This window comes from Amyelois transitella, chromosome 13 (assembly GCF_032362555.1).
Source record: "Amyelois transitella isolate CPQ chromosome 13, ilAmyTran1.1, whole genome shotgun sequence".
In the NCBI taxonomy this organism is placed as follows: Eukaryota; Metazoa; Arthropoda; class Insecta; order Lepidoptera; family Pyralidae; genus Amyelois; species Amyelois transitella.
In genome coordinates, this window is record NC_083516.1 from 10,562,472 (window position 1) to 10,583,109 (window position 20,638).

Below are 20,638 nucleotides of genomic sequence, written 5' to 3' on the forward strand. Positions count from 1 at the left end.
AATTGATTAGTACCTAACATAAAGGCTTCTTTTTAAAGTATATTTTTCGATAAATCTAGGTAGGCAGGTTCTTTATAATTATGATTAGTACTAAAATAGTAGACTAGAAATTATATAATGTAGGCATCTTTTCATAATAACTACAGTAGAAAGCAAAGTCAATGTCCCTATATCTGTACGTATGTATGTATGTTTAGATCTTTAAAACAACACAATGGATTTCGATGGAGTATTTGCTAATAGATAGAGTAATTTAAGAGGAAGGTTTATACGTATTAATGTTACCCGTGCAAAACCTTGGGTCGCTAGTTACATTATAATTATGCCTCATTTTCATAGGCGTAGGCAGTAACTAAGTACACGTTACCAATTGCCGTGAGCAGACATCTTAGAAAATGAAAAAAATAAATAAATTAAAATCAACTATCCCTTTACCGTAGAAATTTAATTTATCTTTCTCCGAAACCTTAATTTCAACAAAGACACATGTTAAATATCTATAATATAACACTATATACCTGTATCAAATAGCAGGTATCCATCGCCGCAACTTTTTCGATTTACGCCAGCAAAACACAATATAGTTTAAAAAAAAAACCACTTTCTGTAAAATCCATCGTAACTCCGCCTTTAAATTTACTCTATTCCACTACCATCCCACCGAGTGACGTAAAGTACAACTAAAGGAACTTACCAAAACAGAATTATTGCTTAGTAATTATCACTTTATTGTCTTGTAGGTACGAAAAATACAAAATCACTGCGTGACAGTGTATCAAACAGTGACAATAAGATTCTGAAAGCCTTTCATATCGCCTCCGTTTATTTAGAGCTATCTTTATTACTGTAGATCCTCGACAAATCACCAAGAATATTGCGTTTCATTGTGTGCCTTTTTAACCGACTTCTTCAATGGGGGAGGTTATGGATTACATTGGAAGTGCCTTGGACAAAATTATAACTCTTTATAAATACATACACACATAAAATCACGCCTCTTTCCCGGAGGGGTAGGCAGAGACTAACTCTTTCCACTTGCCACGATCTCTGCATATTTCCTTCGCTTCATCCACATTCATAACTCTCTTCATGCAAGCTCGGCGGTTTCGGGTACTTTTATAGGCATTGATTATTATAATTTCATCATTGCGTGTTTTCAGTTGCACCCTTTGTCATTGTGCTTTGGATCCTTGGATCCGCAACTACTACAACTAGCTGTGCCCGCGACTTCGTCCGCGTGGAATAGTTATTATGGGCATCAATAGAGCCCTCAAGGATGAATTATTTTCCCCGTTTTTCACATATTCCATTATTTCTTCGCTCCTAATAGTTACAGCGTGATGTTTTAAAGCCTAAAGCCTTCCTCGATAAATGGTCTATTCGACGCAAAACTAATTTTTTCATTCGAACCAGTAGTTCCTGAGATTAGCGCATTCAAACAAACAAACTCTTCAGCTTTATAATATTAGTAGGGATTACTAATTTTGAAGTGGTTTTGGCTTTTCCATCTGAAACTATTGAAAGGAAAAACATCGTATGTACCTACAATAAAGATATTACAAACAAACAAACAGATATTAGTAAACAAGAACAAACAAAAATAGTAGCAAAAAATGGCTCAACGCACGAATGTGTGTGTATTTTTAGTAAATTGAATTTATACGAGTATCTTTTATGGTATGAATGATACCTAGGTCATTGGTATTGTGAATATCCTGGTTAACATTTATAACACAACTAGGCTACAACATGTTTGTATCTATATTAATACTATATACCTATACCTACATATATACCTACAGGACAAATATAACTATAAAGCTGAAGAGTTTGTTTGTTTGTTTGAACGCGCCAATCTCAGAAACTACTGGTTCGAATTGAAAAATTATTTTTGTGTTGAATACACCATTTATCGAGGAAGGCTTCAGGCTTTATAACATCATGCTGTAACTATAAGGAGCGAAGAAATAATGGAGAATGTGAAAAAAATCTTGAGGGCTTCAATGATGTCCAAAATAACTATTCCACGCGGACGAAGTCGCGGGCACAGCTAGTGTTTTATATTTTTAGTAATCACACACTATCACTTTTAAGGTCAATACGGACGTATCTTTATCAAATCGATGTTCTGGTATACGGTAAGGTCACTCACAAGGAATATTAAAGCATGCATTTTGGTAAGTGGAAAGATGCACTCTCTATCTACCCCTCCTTTAGGCATTTTAACTAGAGGTACCTGGGTGACAGAGCGGTGCTCAGTGCACGTCAGAAAAACCAGAAAAAGTGGCTAACTCAATATGTGTAAGTGTGTGTATATATTTATTTATATATTGCTCTTAATAGTATAGGTTATATACGCCGAACATAGCACAAGAAGATTTGCAACAGTCAACAACAAAATGTTCACTATCACAATATCTACATGAAAAGTAGACTGTTTGTTTGTCAGTCTGTCATTGTTTGCTCTTTTTCTTTGGGCTTAACAACATTGAAATGTCATGAGATAAGAACAACGACCCGCGTGATGCAAGATTCTGAATTGTTGTAACCCGATCATATTTTTAGGTACTTTTTTTTATTTTGACAATTGCCACATATAATATACATATGATCACGTCTATCTTTTCAAGATTGTCGGCTCTGTCTACACCGCGAGGGATATAGACGTAACTTTATGTATGTATGATCCACGTACAGCTGTACGGCTTAATAATGGAATTGAAATTCAAATAGTGACAGGTCGCTAGACCATCGCTTACAAGTAAAATTCCAAGTTTGAAAGCTTAGCCCTTAGTCGCCTTTTATATACTTAGGATTCCTCTTTTAGGCGATGGGCAAGCAACCTGTCGCTATTTGAATTTCAATTCTATCATTAAGCCAAATAGCTGAACGTGGCCATTCAGTCTTTTCAAGACTGTTGGCTCTGTCCACCCCGCAAGGGATATATACGTGATTATGTATGTGTAAATTATTGTGCAATCCACGTTATAAACGTCATTACGTTTTGCTAGAACGTCTTCGATTTGATGAAGGTACGTTCGTCTAGGCCTTCCCACTCCTACAGTACCATTCAGACTCCCGCTGTATATTTGCTTAGTCAGCGATATATTAATTCAAGGATTTAAAAACTTAGGGTATGGCAACACTGATCGACTCTGATCGGGATTCCCCTGTATTTATCTGCGGTGTTAGTTATGTATCTATCACCTTTTGTTAGTTTCTGTCAGTTAGTCTGACTATAGCCATTTGTCATAATATATCTACTGTAAACCAATAAAATTTTATTAACCAATTTTATTAGTTTTCAGTTAGTTCTTATATATTCAGGAGTGTTTAATGGGTGTCAGATGATCTTGATCACGAATCAGTAGTAAGTCCTCTACAGATCTTAATTTAATACCTACATATCGTCACGTCTTTATCCCTTGCGGGGTAGAGAGAGACAACAATTTAGAAAAAACCTGTAGGGTCACGTTGAGCTGTATAGCTTTATGATGGAATATATATTCAAATAGAGTGTGTCTTCCCCTTAGTCGCCTTTTACGACATCCATGGGAAGGATACGGTTCTATTCTGAAGTGCCGTAAACCAAAAATTTAGTATATTTTTTTTTATCGCAAAAAGACCGTCTTTCGTCTTAATAGTCCACTCGATAAGTTTTATAAATTTCTCCTTGAACGTCAGAGAAAATTTAAAATAAGCAAACATAAGATACAATACTAGTCAATATATTTTGTTTATTATAAGGTCAAAAACGTATTTTAGCTTCAACAAAATAGCGCCGGCTCACCTTAACACAATTTCCAACATGGCTTGTGTTGCTAAAATTAAATATTCATATGAAACTTATTCCGCGCAGATTTCCTTAAAAATCTACCAAGTGGGAGTCGGGTTTGTGTATTACGGGTTCGACAATTATTATTTTTTCGAAATTAACCCGTAAATCATCTATTGAACAGACAAAAGGTCGTTTAAAAATACGTACATACATATCGCTTTAAAAAAGAGTCCCATGTTTATAAGCCTATCCCTTAGTCGCCTTTTACCACATCAATGGGAGAGTTATGGACTGGTCCTATTATTTTTTCTTTTGGTGCAGGGAACCACACGGTTAAAATTGTATTAAATAATACATATATGCTCAAATAAATATTCTATATACATATATATAGGTACGTGATATACGTGATATTTCAAGAAGAATTCCGTAATTAACCCGGGAAGAGGTAACAAACAAACAAATAAGTTCCCTTTCGCATTTATAATTTAGTTGTTGGGATTTTAGCCTTGTCATTGTAAAATTAAATGCAATAAAGTGCTTATAATAGAAAAAAGACTACGACTACTCCATCTCTTTCCTATGGATGTCGTAAAAGGCGACTAAGGGGCATGCTTATAAACTTCGGATTCTTCTTTTAGGCGATGGGCTAGCAACCTATCACTACATATTTCAATCTCAATTCTATCTTAAAGCCAAATAGTTGAACGTGGCCTAAAAGTCTTGAAAAGACTGTTGGCTCTGTCTACCCCGCGAGGGATATAGACGTGATTATATGTATGTGTATGTATGTATGTAAAGTGCTTATGAAACAGGCCGTGATCAGTCTTTGTAGCAAAAAAGATATAATATATACGTTATGGTAAGTTCCTACTGACTTTTTTGTATGTTTTGCGTCGGATAGACGTGTGTCAAATGTGAATGGAAATCTTTAGGATTGCGGACAGACAACTTGTTATGGCTTAAGTAATGTGTTTTTTTGCAATATAGAGAGCAATTCAAAATAAAAATATGTTTATTTTTAAATATAATATTGAAATGTTAATTATAACGCCGAAAGGCGCCTAAGGGAGGCTTATAAACTTGATATTCTTCTTTTAGGCGATGGGCTTGCGACCTGTCACTATTTGAATCTCAATTCTATCCTAAAGCCAAACAGCTGTACGTGGCCTATCAGTATTATCAAGACTGTTGGCTCTGTCTACCCCGCAAGGGATATAGACGTGACTATATGTATGTTTGTAAAATAAGATTAATTTTGCGTGAAAAGAACCGCTGTCCTATAATTAATTCTGTGGTATTTTTACGTCAGCGGAAGGCAATTCCAATGCCGAGTATGGAGGTCGCCAAGCAGTGAAAGTGAAGTTATCACATCCTTCACAAACCAATCAGCTGTTTTATATTCAAGGAATCGTTACCTAGCGAACATGTTTAGAGATTTTGTGAACAAACAACGATTTCTCACGGCGAGGGAAAACACCGTGCCGTGTGGTTCCCGGCACCAATACAAAAAAGAATACCACTCCATCTCTTACCCATGGATGTCGTAAAACTGAGGGATAGGCTTACAAACTTGGGATTCTTTTTTTAGGCGATGGGCTAGCAACCTGTCACTATTTGAATCTCAATCCTATCATTAAGTCAAATAGCTGAACGTGGCCATTTAGTCTTTTCAAGACTATTGGCTCTGTCTACCCCGCAAGGGATATAGACGTGACCATATGTATGTAGGGAAAACACTGTGAGGGAACCTGCACATTCAGGCAACTGGATGTGTAACCATGGATCCAATACGGTTAAGGTTTACATGCAAAGGTTGCGGAGGTCAGATGGGAGTCGCTTCGTGTAAACACCTGACTCACCCAATCGAGGATTCATGGTCATTTTTTTTAATTCTATCAAGTTTATTAGTCTTTCCTCTGATTGAATTACTTTTATTTACCTCAGGAATAGAAATAAAGGGATGACTAGACTTATAAATACCCCGGTCTCATCTCCACAGAGGTGAGGATGCAACCAGCACGCAGGAGGAAGCTCGAATTTGATGTAATATGATAATAAAGTGAGAGGAGGCAAAGGTTACTACTTCATTAAAATTTCGTAAAAAAAATTTAGAGATAACTTAAATCTTACACTAATCACGTCTCTGTTTGAGATAGGCAGAGACTTTACGAGTATATGGATAAAAATGTTTTGTGACAACTTTATCCTACATATGTATATTAATCCCAACTATATTTGAGAGGGGTAGGCAGAGACTTTCTAAACTGACGTCAGATGTTTACACGAAGCAAGTTAATGATTTGGTATAAGTAAAACTAACATAGAAGCTGAATTTGGCCTTTTAATTTTTTTAAGACTGTTGTCTCTGTCTTCCTCGCAAGGGATATAGACGTGACTATATGTATGTACGTATGTTTATTTGAGAGGGATAGGCAGAAACTTAACTTATTTGATATAGAAGGAACATAGATTTCAAAAAGTTTAGTCTCGAAACGGCTTTACAAAGTAAATTTACCGGTTATATACTTACCTGTCTAATCTTAATTTTATGCATGTCCTAATTGCATCTTATTAAAATGTGGTATATCTTAGTAAACGTTAAACTGTTGAATATAAAATAGTTAAGAGGCATGACTCTGTCTACCCCGTTAGGGTATAAAGATGGGATTATTATAGTTTAATTTTTATCAAAAAGTCAGGTCAAAAGTTACCTTATATACTGCATGAAGGATAAATGAGAGTGAAGCGAAAGAAGTATGCAAGGATCATGTCAAATGGAAAGATGAAATCACTGCCTACCTCTCTGGGAAAGAGGCGTGATTTTATATAAGTATTAACGAAGGTTATTTTCGTTGCTACTACTATCTGTTGTTACTGTACTGCTGTTACTACTAGCTGTTACCCGCGACTTCGTTCTATGTAAAAGTTCAACCCTGTATAACCCTTTGAAGAGGTGGAGGGAATGTAATTTTTTACTCCAGTTTTAAGGTTACACTAAGCCTAGTAAATATGAAAAATCTGAGCAATAGTTTTTGTTCTTTGCGATTACAAACATACAGACAGACAGATAATCTAAAAATCAAATTTTTGACGTCTGTTGGTCTTATGTATCTATCAATTGTATTTACAGACATTGGTCAGTTGCTATTTTATTATACGAGTATGTATGTATTACATCACGGCTCGAGAAAAACATGACTGGTAACAATAGTAAATATTTTGACAAAATTATGTAAAAGTTTTCAAGTTTCCAAAGACTACAGCCATGTGTGACAGAGTGACAGGCAGCCTGTCAGTCTGTCACGACTAACAGAGTACTCGTAATAGGGCTCCGGCCAAATTGTTTGTTACAATGGAAATTTTTTTTGACAAGGGAAAATGAAAGATAATTGACAATTGTAATTACACTAAATTTGTATCATCACTTGTTTGTTCAATTATTATCGTGGGAGCTTGCATGAAGAGAGTGATGAATGTGGATGAAGCGAAAAAAGTATGCAGATATAGAGAAAGATATAGTCTCTGCCTACACCTCTAGGAAAAGACGTGATTTTATCTTATGTATATACATATGTATTAATTATTATGTTAAGACATAATGGTGCCGTGTGGTTCACAGGTGCCAATAAAAAAGAAAAGAATAGGACCACTCCATCTCTTTTCTTAACATGTTCGGAAAGGCGACTAAGGGATAGGCTTATAAAACTTAGGATTCTTCTTTGAGGCGATGGGCTAGCATGGACTAGCAACCTGTCACTATTTGAATCTCAATTATATCATTAAGCCAAACAGCTGAACCTGGGGAATCAGCCTTTTCAAAACTATACTTATATATGTATATAAAGATCGTAATTTCGCTTTATCTGAATACAACTTACCACGTTAAAAATTCTGACAATAGCACGCTGTAAAACTGAATAAATAAAAAAATATGTTATTTAACTTTACCACACAATGTAGCAAATTGTTTCGAGACAGATGCAGTATTTGAATTAAATATGTAAAATTATGTAAGTGAATTAATGTATTCATCGGCAAATTGTCAATTCAAGAATGTACGCGTACTTACAGACAGAATTAACCAGGAAATAATTTAAACATGACTGGCTTTGTGAACGTAGGTACACTTGTTTTAATGCTAATAAGTTTATGACGACCGTAGCTTCGTATGCGTATATAATCACAAATCAGGCTTGTAAGCCTATCCCTAAGTATTTATTTATTTGGGACTCTTTTTTTAGGTGATGGACTAGCAACCTGTCACTATTTGAATCTCAATTCATCATTAAGCCAAAAAGCTGAACGTGGCCTATCAGTCTTTTCAAGACTGTTGGCTCTGTCTACCCCGAAAGAGATATAGATATGACCATATTGACCATATGTATGTATGTATGTAAATAAATACTTTCTAGATATTCCACGGGATTACTATACAATTTCATTTAGAAATCCGACTGAAAAATTTCGGTGAAATTTAAAATTTTTAGGCTATTCCTAATTTGGTGTAATTTTCTTCCGTGTGGTTCGTGGTACATTACGATGTTGTTAAAGGCGCTTAAGGGATAGGCTTCTAAATTTGAGATTCTTCGTGTGGGCTAACAACCTGTCACTATTTTAACTTAGCTATACAGCTAAACGAGGCCTTTCAGTTTTTTTGGCTCTGTCTACTCCGCAAGGGATATAGACGTGATTATATGGATTTATTTAGTACCTACATACAATTAACTGACGATTCGGAGAGTACAAAAATTGAGGCGTTAAAACCTACGAAATGAGTATTACAAGAACATGGATTTCTCTCGTGTCAAAATATCTGTAAACAGATAAAAACTGTGTATGTATGTATAAGTTGCAAATCTGTGACTAAATAATATTTTGACATAAAAATGAAATTAGTAATGACTGCATCCATTATGATATTACTAGCTTGTACCCGCGTGAATTTAGCGCCATATGCAAAATGCGACGAATTTAACATCAACTACAAAAAACCACGAATTTCCCGCTACCTACAAAAGAATGTAAAGGTTTTTCGCCAATCCCACGGGATCTATAGTTTTAACCAGGACGAAATGTACCCTATGTCCTTCTCCTGGCTGTTAATTTTAAGCACGTTATGTTTTAATTTAATAGATAACCCTTGAAGAGGTAACAAACAAATAACTCACTTTCTCATTTATATTATTTGGTATTACTTACAATCGCTGTTACGTCATTATTGCAAAAATATATCACAAACGAAATAGCACGGTTCTATCACTAAATAATAGTGCTTTTGTGTATCTATAGAATTAATACACGTTACAAAACACTATTGATAAATAACTATGTGAAATGGTGCCAAATGTTTTGTAAGGTAATTCGGTATTCAATATTTGTCCAATAAAGTCATTTAAATAATAGTTACTTCATCAGTTTATTTGAATTCTAAGTTCACCTAAAAGTCCTTATAACAAAACTAGATAAATGCCAAGGAGTGCTTTTTACCGGATAGGGTAGGCAGAAACTACATCTTTCCACTTGCCACGATCTCCGCATACTTCTTTCGCGTCATCCACATTGATAACTCTCTGCATGCAAGCTCGGCGGTTTCGTGTACTCTTGACCTGACCCTTTGCTATTATTTTTCCATTAGCTGTTCCCGCGAGTTCGTCCGCGTGGAATAGTTATTATGGGCCTCATTGAAGCCCTCAAGGATGAATAATTTTCCCCGATTTTTTTCACATTCTCCATTATTTCTTCGCTCGTAATAGTTGCAGCGTGATGTTATATAGCCTAAAGCCTTCCTCGATAAATGGTCTATTCAACGCAAAAAGAATTTTTCAATTCGAACCAGTAGTTCCTGAGATTAGCGCGTTCAAACAAACAAACTCTTCAGCTTAATAATATTAGTATAAATGTTATAAATGGCCTCCTGCCCTTCTATTTTGGATAGAATTTTTTCATTAATATTTCGCTCACACAAAGCGTGAGGTCCAAGGTTACTATCGGGGTCAATTACAATTTCCTTGATATGTACTTCGTATTAAATGTCATTGCGGTGTTAAAGCGTGTTGTTACCCACATAAATAAACCCTCTTTTTAAAGCCTTTCCCTTGACAGACTTTTACGTTCTGCGCGGTAAGACGATTTTTTAAAAAAATCACTAAAATGGATCATTCAAAGTATACCTGTTGTAAAGGCTGGACAGTTTTTGATCTCTGTCTACCCCGCAAGGGATACAGACGTGACCATATGTACGTATGTATGATTATCGGTAGTCAAGCCCGTTGGTCAATTGGTCATCCTCTATCAAGACTTACCTAGAAAGTAGTTATGATAATTTCTACCTTGCCTCGTAGGTATATACCTCGCATAAGTAGGTAGCGGTTTTTCTTAAGAACCTACCTAAGTATTTACATATTTGTTAATTATTAAATTACATTTTATCTACATACATATAATCACGTCTATATCCCTTGCGGGGTAGACAGAGCCAACAGTCTTCAAAATGAATAATGACAGAATTGAGATTCAAATTGTAAGATTGCTAACCATCCGCATAAAAAAATCTCAAATTTATAAGCCTATCCCTTAGTCGCATTTAACGACATTCGTGGTAACGAGATCGAGTGGTCCATTTTTTTTTTATTATTGGTACCGGGAACCACACGGCACTTTTTCTTAAAGTTTTAAGAATCGCAGCAACTACACTAATTTCTCAAATTTGCCAATCTGAAAATACATAAGGTTAATTTCTCAAATTTGAAAATACATAAGGAATTCTAAAATCCATGTAACAATGCCGTTGTACAGTCACAATAGTAAAGTTTTTTCAAACATAGACGTAGTTTTCTAAACAAACGGGGTAATATTGTTTCTGCTAAACCATTTCCTGTGAGAAAACGTTAACTTGGGAATAGTTTAGCACCATTTTTCAAGCTTATCATAAATATATATAAGTGTAAATTTTTCAACGTCGTTTTAATTTTTAGAATGAGGAATAAATTTCCAAATATAGATTTTTCTTTCTTTCTTTCTTTATGTAAATAAAAATCTTCTCATTTAGTCGGAAGCTTCTCGTGCAGGGATCACGGCAAGTTGTAGTATCTGATCTGCCTACCCCTCAGGGAAAGAGTTGTGATTTTATCGCTGACTGCTCGTTGTCCCAGGATTTATGTTAAATGAAAAGATGTTGACGGTGCCGTGTGGTTCCCGGCACCAATATAAAAAAGAATAGGACTTTTCACTTACCCATGAATGTCGTAAAAGGCGACAGAGGGATAGGGTTCATAAACTTGGGATTGTTCTTATAGGCGATGGGCTAGCAACCTGTCACTGATTGAATCTCAATTCTATCATAAAGCCAAAAATCTGGACGTGGCCATTCAGTCTTTTCAAGACTGTTGGCACTGTCTACCCCGCAAGGGATATAGACGTGACCATATGTATGTATGATAATGTTACTCATGGATTTAACATGCCGTGACCAACCGGCCATGACACGCGTCTTTCAGTCACCATATTAAATAAGATGGGGATTATCCTGTAATTTTATATAATTAAATACGTAGATCCTTTGTTTCTTAATATCCTACTACTATTATAAAGGCGAAAGTTTGTATGGATGTATGGATGTTTGTTACTCTTTCACGCAAAAACTACTGAAACGATTACTATGAAATTTGGTATGTAGGTAGCTGAAGACCCAGAATAACACATAGGCTACTTTTTATCCCAGAGTTCCCGCGGGATTGATAGGGTTTCCATGCGGACGAAGTCGCGGGCGGCCTCTAGTATTAACATATATATGTTAGTCTGTGGCTTTAAACGCATCAACCGCTTTCTATTAAAATACGTACATACATATAGTTACGTCTATATCCCTTGAGAGGTACACAGAGCCAACAGTCTTGAAAAAGCTGATAGGCCACGTTCAGCTTTTTGGCTTGATGATAGAATTGACATTCAAATAGTGACAGGTTGCTAGCCCATCGCCTAAAAGAAGAATCCCAAGTTTATAAGCCTATCCCTTAGTCGCCTTTTACAACATCCATGGAAACGAGATGGAGTGGTCCTATTCCTTTTTTTTATTGGTGCCGGAAACCACACGGCACATATATGTTTGTTTATAATATATTTTTTAATGTATGTATACTACTCTGTCAAGAAAGTAGCAGGAAAAGATCAATAATACACAAACTGTTTGTTATTCATCCAAATTTATTTTATCACCTTCAAAATATGCTCCTTTAGAAACGATACACTTACGCCAACGAATAATCCAATCATCAAAACATTTTTTAAACGCTGTTTCCGGAATTGAGGTCAGTTCTCGCCGCGAATTCTCTTTTATGTCTTCTACCGATTGAAAACGGGTGCCACGAAGTGGTAATTTGAGTTTAGGAAAAAGAAAAAAGTCGGCTGGAGCCATATCTGGTGAATATGGTGGTTGCTCGATGGTATTTGTTGAGTGTTTGGTTAAAAATTCGTTCACAATGATGGCCTTGTGCGAAGGTGCATTATCATGGTGCAAAATCCAAGAATTTTCTTTCCACAAATCTGGCCTTTTTCGTCGGATTTGCTCTCTTAAACGCCGCATAACACTCAAATAATATTCCTTATTTACCGTTTGACCTTCCGGCAAGAATTCCGAGTGCACAACACCGCGATAGTAGGAATGTGAAAAAAAAATCGATTATGGAAAAAATCGATTAAAAATCGATTTTTTTTAAAGTAAAAATCGATTTTTATACTTGATTTTTTTTAAATTAATAATCGATTAAAAATCGATTTTTATAATCATCCAATAAATGCACTCCGAAATTGTTTTTGTCTTCTGGCTTTGAGCCCGGAACGCGAACTGCCAAAGAATACTATCATAGCTCCATAATATTACATTAACGCCATCTGTGCATTCTTTCTGTGCTCTTAAAACAGTTTAGATGATTAATTTAATCAAACATTCTCTAGATGGAATTAGTCGATGAACAGTATTTTACCGACATTCAGTTGATATTTTATTCATTATTCGTTGCTGAAACTTCATTTTTCAAACTTGATTGTTATAAACTTTAATTTGTGTTGATTATACAGGGTGACATTTAAAACAACTGCATCCTTTTAAACATAGACTATACCCATGCTTCTGAGCCGTTTGAGCCTATTTTTATTTAAATTAAACTTCATAATTTTCACATTTAAAAAACCCTAAAAAACTACGTCACACGCTTTATTAAGACCAATACTACAAAAATAATTTAAAACTAAACTTGTAAATAAATGTCTGAAAAATAAATTATTTTTCAAGATCAAGTAAAGTACAGAGTTGTCGAGATCGCTCAGCTGAATGCATTGTGTCATTGACCTCTGAATCTTACGCGTCGCTTTTCCGCCGGCCGGAGTGATATTACGTATTTAGGATCGTGGATTTTGATACTTTTATTTTTTTTCGTACTTTCTGAAATATGAACCGATATTTTTTTCGTTTTACGTTTTTAAATATCCTTTAGATGAGTCACACTTAACAGTTAAATTTATGCAGTTGAATTAAATGTCACCCTGTATAAGAACTTACTGATTCTGTTGTTTATTTTTAATGAATAAATCTATTGATATAATGTATATGGCGTTTATTTTGACATAAATTGAAAAATTTGGAAAAAATCGATCAATATAATAAAATCGATTATTTTCTTAAGAAAAATCGATTATTTGTTAATCGATTTTTCATACTTAAAAAATAAATCGATTATATAAAAATCGATTTTTTATCAGCAATGTCACATCCCTACGCGATAGTCAAAGAAAACAGTCAACATGACTTTGACTTTTGAACGACTTTGGCGTGGTTTTTTCGGTTTCGGTTCAGTTGGAAGGCGCCACTCCGAAGCTTGTTGACTAGTTTGCATGTCAAACTCGTAAACCCACGTCTCGTCACCAGTAACAATGCGTTTCATGAATGTTGGGTCGGAATTGACTCGTTCTAGCATGTCCTCAGCGACTCTCATGCGATTGAGTTTTTGAAAAAAATTCAGGTCTTTTGGGACTAGCCGAGCGGCAACATGTTTCATACCCAAATTATTAGTTAAAATGGTACGGATCGACTCGTGAGATACAGAAAGTTCGGTGGCTATCTCTCTCAAAGTTGAATGAGGATTTTCAGTCACTATTTCCTTCACTTTTGCGATGTTAACTTCAGTTGCAGACGTTGATGGCCTACCAGAGCGAGGCAAATCTTCCATCACATCTCGACCGCTTTTGAACGCTTTGTACCACTCATAAGCACGAGTTTTTGATAAAGTCGATTCACCGTAAGCCTTCTGTAACATTTTCAGTGACTCCGAACACGATATTCCATTGGCAATGCAAAATTTAAGACAAACTCTTTGTTCGATGTTTTTATCCATTATGAAATTAGCAATACACACTAGATATGATATAACTAAAAATAGCACTGTATTTAATCTAAACAACAGATGCAACTCAAACACCGCGCCAAAATTTAAAACAGTTGTGCCAATCTAACAACAACAAAAAAAACAAAAATTTGAATTTGTAACCATAAATAAATAATTCATTCCCGATACTTTTCTGACTGAATGTATTTTTTTGTTATGTTATGAGAACTCGGCCGGTTAAAATCCGATTTTGATTGTCAAAAACTCAGTGACTGTTTTTAATTAAAATAAAACTTAATCCTACTAATATAATAAATGCGAAAGTTTGTGAGTTTTTTAGTATGGATGTTTGTTACTCTTTCACGCAAAAACTACTGAACCTATTACGATGAAATTTGGTTTGTTGGTATCTGAAGACACAGAATAAAATATAGGCTTTTTATCCCGGAGTTCCCGCGGGATTGATAGGGTTTCCACGCGGACGAAGTCGTAAGCGGCCTCTTGTATGTACATATATAAAACATGTCCAAGTCTATTTCAAATATTGAGCCCGAATTTGATTTAACCGAAAGAACCCGGGACATCTTTAAACAAGTATTTGTAGAACAAAGTATTTGTTAGTCTAGTTTTATTTGTTTTTCACATTATGTCAATGTCATGTCTGTACATCAAGTGTCAAATAGATTGTTGAGCAAAAATCACGTCTTTTATTCCAAGAAATTAAAACACAAGCAAATATACATATTTTATAACAATTTCTACATGGTCCAAAATCGAGACGGATATCAGCGAAAAACCCAATGTAAGCCGGCCGCCAGGCACCCGATGCCTTGAGAACAATTTCGAAAAACAAAGAGAACAAGCAAGCGGCCATTACAGGTCAATTACAATAAGAGTGAATTTGTTTTATATAATACAATATTGCAATATTACGAGGTACGACAATACATTTGCATTATTTGGTTTAAAAGACAATATTATCTGTATGCAATACAATGGCTGAAGTAGTGAAAGAATCTTTAAGAATAGTGGAACATATTGTGAGTACCCTACGTAAAACGCAAATTAATTTAAAAAAATGCCCTAAAGCAAGATTGACACGGAATTATGTTGAATCTCGTATTAAATGTGTTGAAGATCATTGGGAACAATACAAAGAAGCGCATGCTGACATTTTACGTCATGCAATCAAGGAGAAAACTGAATTGCCGTATTTACAAAGCGATGAGTTCTATGAACACGAGGAATTATACATTTGCTTAAAAACATTATGTCAATGTCATGTCTGTACATCAAGTGTCAAATAGATTGTTGAGCAAAAATCACGTCTTTTATTCCAAGAAATTAAAACACAAGCAAATATACATATTTTATAACAATTTCTACAGTATTATGAAACTGAATAATGCAATTAACAAAACTAATGAGTGTGTTTTATGATCGATAAGCAATATCAATTAAACGGGTTATCAGAATTTAACTGTGTTGCAATACACCACCAATACAAAAAAGAAAAGGATCCCTCCATCTCTTTCCCATGGATGTCGTAGAAGGCGATTCAGGGATAGGCTTACAAACTTGGGATTCTTTTTTAGGCGATGGGCTAGCAAACTGTCACTATTTGAATCTCAATTCTATCATAAAGCCAAATAGCTGAACGTGGCCGTTCAGTATTTTCAAGACTGTTGGCTCTGTCTAATCCGCAAGGCATATAGACGTGACTGTGTGTATGTAAGTATGTTATAAATAACTAATAAGAAAAAGGAACCGTGTGGTTCTCGGCACTGTAGAAAGTTTAGTTAATAATAAATTTAGTCCCCACGGATGTTGTTAAAGGCGACAAAGGTAAAGGCTAATTACTTGGGATACTTCTTTTAGACCACCAACCTGTCACTATTAGAATCTCAATTCCATCATTAATCCACACAGCTGAACACGGCATTCCAGTATTTGCGAGACTTTTGGCTCTGTCTACCCAGTAAGGGATAATGACGTGATTATATTAATGTAGATGAAGAAGTTTGACGGACGGTTTTTGACAGCCTCTGTGGCGCAGCGGCAGTACGCTTGTCTGTGACACCGGAGGTCCCGGGTTCGAATCCCGGCCAGGGCATGATGAGAAACGAGGTTTCTCTGATTGGCCTGGGTCTTGGATGTTTATCTATATATAAGTATTTATAATAAAATATAGTATCGTTGAGTTAGTTTCTCGTAACACAAGTCTCGAACTTACTTCGAGGCTAACTCAATCTGTGTAATTTGTCCCGTATATATTTATTTTTATTTATTTAAGTATAGTCAACTTTTATTACGAACGGACCACTAAAAGAACAATAGCTGATAAAAGTCGATCACCACTTCAGTCAATAAATCCTTGTGCTACAAATCACTTATATTTATACTAGAAGAATGCGGTTATCGCACTGAGAAATATACAAGGCTAAATTAATATTGATAATTACATCTTGCACCCGTGGTCCCAGCGATTTGACCCACTGGTGGGACCACGGGATACCATCTCGACTCAGAAGACTGTTGGCTCTGTCTACCCCGCAAGGGATATAGACGTTGAATATTGCATATGTATATGCCGGAAAGCGCAGATTTCTTCGAGATATTTTTTCTTAACGTAAGAGCATCGGTTGGCTATCAAACTAATGTATGAGAAATGCTCCATTGATAGGTAATTTGAAATTGAATACACATATTTTGTACTTAGCTCTGCTTACCCCGCAAGGTATATAGACGTGATTATCTTATGCATGTGTATTTTTAACTACTTAGCTGTGTTTAAATCAAATGCGATAGTCTATAATCAATATCATATTTACACCTAACTAGCTGTGGCCGCGACTTCGTCCGCGTTTAAAAGTTATTTTGAGCATCATTGAAGCCAAATATAATAGCCTCAAGGTGGAATAAATTTCCCCGTTTTTTTTTTCAGATTTTCCATTATTTCTTCGCTCCTAACTGTTGCGTTAAATGGTGTATTAAACACAAAATAATTTTTCAATTCGAACCAGTAGTTCCTGAGATTAGCGCGTTCAAACAAACAAACTCTTCAGCTTTATAATATTAGTATATGACTTTTACATGATATTTAAGAGAACGCTAAGCCTGGTGAGCGCCGGTTTGACCCTGACCTCGCTGAGACGCTGCATCTTCTGACCCCGTTAGGAAATCAAATCAAGCGTAATTAATACCACGATATTTTATAACTGCAATAATATATGTATACCTGTATCAAATGGCAGGTACCCATCACCGCTTATCTTCCGACAATTAAATGTAGAAGACTTATCATATCTAATTTTTGCCCATAAAACACATTTGCATATCCTACTACTATTATAAAGGCGAAAGTTTGTATGGAAGTTTGTTACTCTTTCACGCAAAAACTACTGAACCGATTACCATGAAATTTGGTATGTAGGTAGCTGAAGACCCAGAATAACACATAGGCTACTTTTTATCCCAGAGTTCCCGCAGGATTGATAGGGTTTCCATGCGGACGAAGTCGCGGGCGGCCTCTAGTAAAAAAATAATAATAATAATATATGTATAAACTTTAGTAATATTTACTTAAGTACAGCGTCGGTGGTCGATCCGGTAAGGTGTCCGGTTGAAATGCGTGATGCGTAGAAAGGCGCAGGTTCAAATCCCACCACGGCACTCACATAATAGTGTCATCTACATAAGTATTCACGTGACAAATTTCATCAAAATATGTTTAGTGGTTTTGGTAAGTAACGACGAAAAAAATCATCTTAGGCTTTTGATTTACAGATTAGAAAATTTTACATAATTTTATAATATAAGCAAATTTCTTTATCATGTATGTCGTAGAAGGAGACTAAGGGATAGGCTTAACTAACTTGAGATTTATTTTGTAGGCGATGGGTTAGCAACTTGTCACTATTTGAATCTCAATCACATTATAAAGCCATACAGCTGAACGTGGCCTTTCGGTCTTTTCAACACTGTTGGCACTGTCTACCCCGTAACGGATATAGACGTGGTAATATAAATGTAAGTATGTTACGCAAATTTCTAAAACAAACTCGCGGAGTTTACAAATGTTTCTAACCTAGTATGCTAATGTAGTTTTTAGTTATTATTCCGTTTCTATATTTACGAACAAAAAATATCAGCATTCCATCATGGGATAAGTCCGTCACTTGCAAAGTGATCTATTCCTTTTATAACTATGTACTAAAGATACCTACTCGTATTACAAGCAAACAGCATTCTTAAAGATGAGGGTAGCTGAACTTAAAGACGTGAACTGACAAACCTTCATGGTATTGATTTAAATTACGAACACTCTGGCCATTATGTTGTGACAAGAAAATTCTAAATTAGAGCTATTCTGCCGTGGTATAACTAAAATGCCGTTATCTGACATCAGGATTTTCACCTTTTTACCAGTAGAATAAGAAAAAAAAATCCTTTCGATCTGTATATATGACTTTTTGGTACCTTTAAGTCATAAATAGGCGTTCTCATTGATGAATGGCATCGGTTTAAATTTTTAACCGCATTTTTGATGTTTTACTTAAAACAAGGATTTGGCAGATAACGGCATTTTAGTTATACCAGGGCAGTATTGCTCACTCACTCTTCTATACTCAGCTGTGACATGTTACTATTGTATATGTAAGGTTTTATCTACAAGAAATAAATTTACGTAGTCACTCACTGCAGTCACAGCGCTCTCTATTTGGTTACATACATACCATCACAACTTGGTTCTCTATCTATTAGCATAAAATTTTGTGTCATAATTTTACATGGCATACCTTTGTTTAGCCCAATAATTGTTACGCATAATATTATTTGGCATAACTTTTTAGGCATATTTCCTAACCTAACCTGGGCAAAAAAATTAGTCTAAACTATAGGTATTTATGCTTATTGAAATAGTATGCCAAAACCAATTATGCCAAAAAACTATTATGACAAAAAATATTATGCGTAACTCGTTATGCCAAACTAAAATAAGACTAAAATAGGATAGAAAAAATTATTCGAATGAAAGGGATTCCGCCTGTTTTCCATTGGGGTAGGCAGGGACTATGTAATTCCACTTGCTACGATGCTTACAGACCTCTAACGTTTCCTTCACACTCATTACTCATTTCATACATATTCGACGATTACTGGTACTCCTAACATCTCCCTTTTTCAAGACATTCCAATTCTACATACATACATACATACATAAAATCACGCCTCTTTCCCGGAGGGGTAGGCAGAGACTACCTCTTTCCACTTGCCACGATCTCTGCATACTTCCTTCGCTTCATCCACATTCAAAACTCTCTTCATGCAAGCTCGGCGGTTTCGGGTACTTTTGACCTGGCTCTTTAAAAGGACGTCCTTAATTTATTTTGTTACTTATTATAATTGTTTATGATGGGTCATCCAATTTCCAAGGTACGTGAGAAATGAGTAAGGGAGGATAAAAATCTGCTCGATCCAGTTCGTCAACAAAATTCAAGAATTTGACGGCGAGTAAAAGTAGGTAGTAGTAAAAGTAAAAGAGTGTAGAAAAATAAATTAGTGAATTTTATGTACCTTCATTAATATATATGTCGTTAAAATAGGAGACATGAAGGCGCTATATATGTAAGTGGGTCATTTTATGGATACATACATATAATTACGTCTATAACCCTTGCGGGTAGACAGATCCAACTGTAATGAAAAGACTGATAGGCCAATTTTGTTAGCTTGACGATAGAATTGAGATTCAAATAGTGACAGGTTGCTGGAGCATCGCCTTAAAAAAATAATCTCAAGTTCGCCAAAGGTCCCAAGTGCCGTGTGGTTCCCGGCAGCATTAGAAAAAGAATAGGACCACACCATCTCTTTCTTATAGTTGTCGTAAAAAGCGACTATGGGATAGGCTTATTTATGGATACACATTTAGTTGTGCAAAAATCAGAATTAAGATATATCGATCAACATTCGCTTAGCTTTTATCCCGGTTTCGTGATGATAATCCAAATAATGCGACACCTGACCTCCGTGACCATTGCAGGGGAACCTGACACATTTGGATATGGTTACGATTACAATTAAAGACGTCCTGGTCAAAAGTACCCGAAACCGCCGGGCTTGCATGAAGAGAGTTATGAATGTGGATGAAGCGAAGGAAGTATGCAGAGATCATGGCAAGTGGAAAGAGGTAGTCTCTGCCTACCCCTCCGGGAAAGAGGCGTGGTTTTATGTATGTATGTTACGACTACAGTTGCCTGAATGTGCTTTACGTAAAACGTCACGATGTTTTCCCGCACGGCGAAAAACTAAAATGGTTGACACTTACTTCTATGCATTGGTCTTTAGAATAACGGAATCCTTAACAGTTAACACATAAAATAACATAATTCGGAAAATTTATTCATTTGTAAAGTATGAAACGACTAAACAAATTGAACTATTAAAACATGAGAAAGTAACCTTGTCCAAATTACAG

The 20,638-nt window shown here is 35.6% G+C and overlaps 1 protein-coding gene across 3 annotated transcripts in view; it reads right to left on the reverse strand.

Moving 5' to 3' along the window:
• LOC106129303 (cationic amino acid transporter 2) overlaps nucleotides 1–20,638 on the reverse strand; it is a 40,044-nt gene that overhangs the window by 19,165 nt on the left and 241 nt on the right. The window contains exon 1 of one of the 3 annotated variants that reach the window (XM_013327828.2): nucleotides 695–793. The exons of 1 other annotated variant lie outside the window; for it this stretch is intronic. Coding sequence is in view for 1 of the 2 variants with exons in the window: in XM_013327827.2 (XP_013183281.1) it covers nucleotides 519–542 (24 nt within the window). In the remaining variant the exon portion in view is untranslated. Of the gene's footprint in view, nucleotides 1–518; nucleotides 613–694; nucleotides 794–20,638 lie in introns of those variants that run through there. One more of the 3 variants, XM_013327827.2, reaches the window with a different exon arrangement.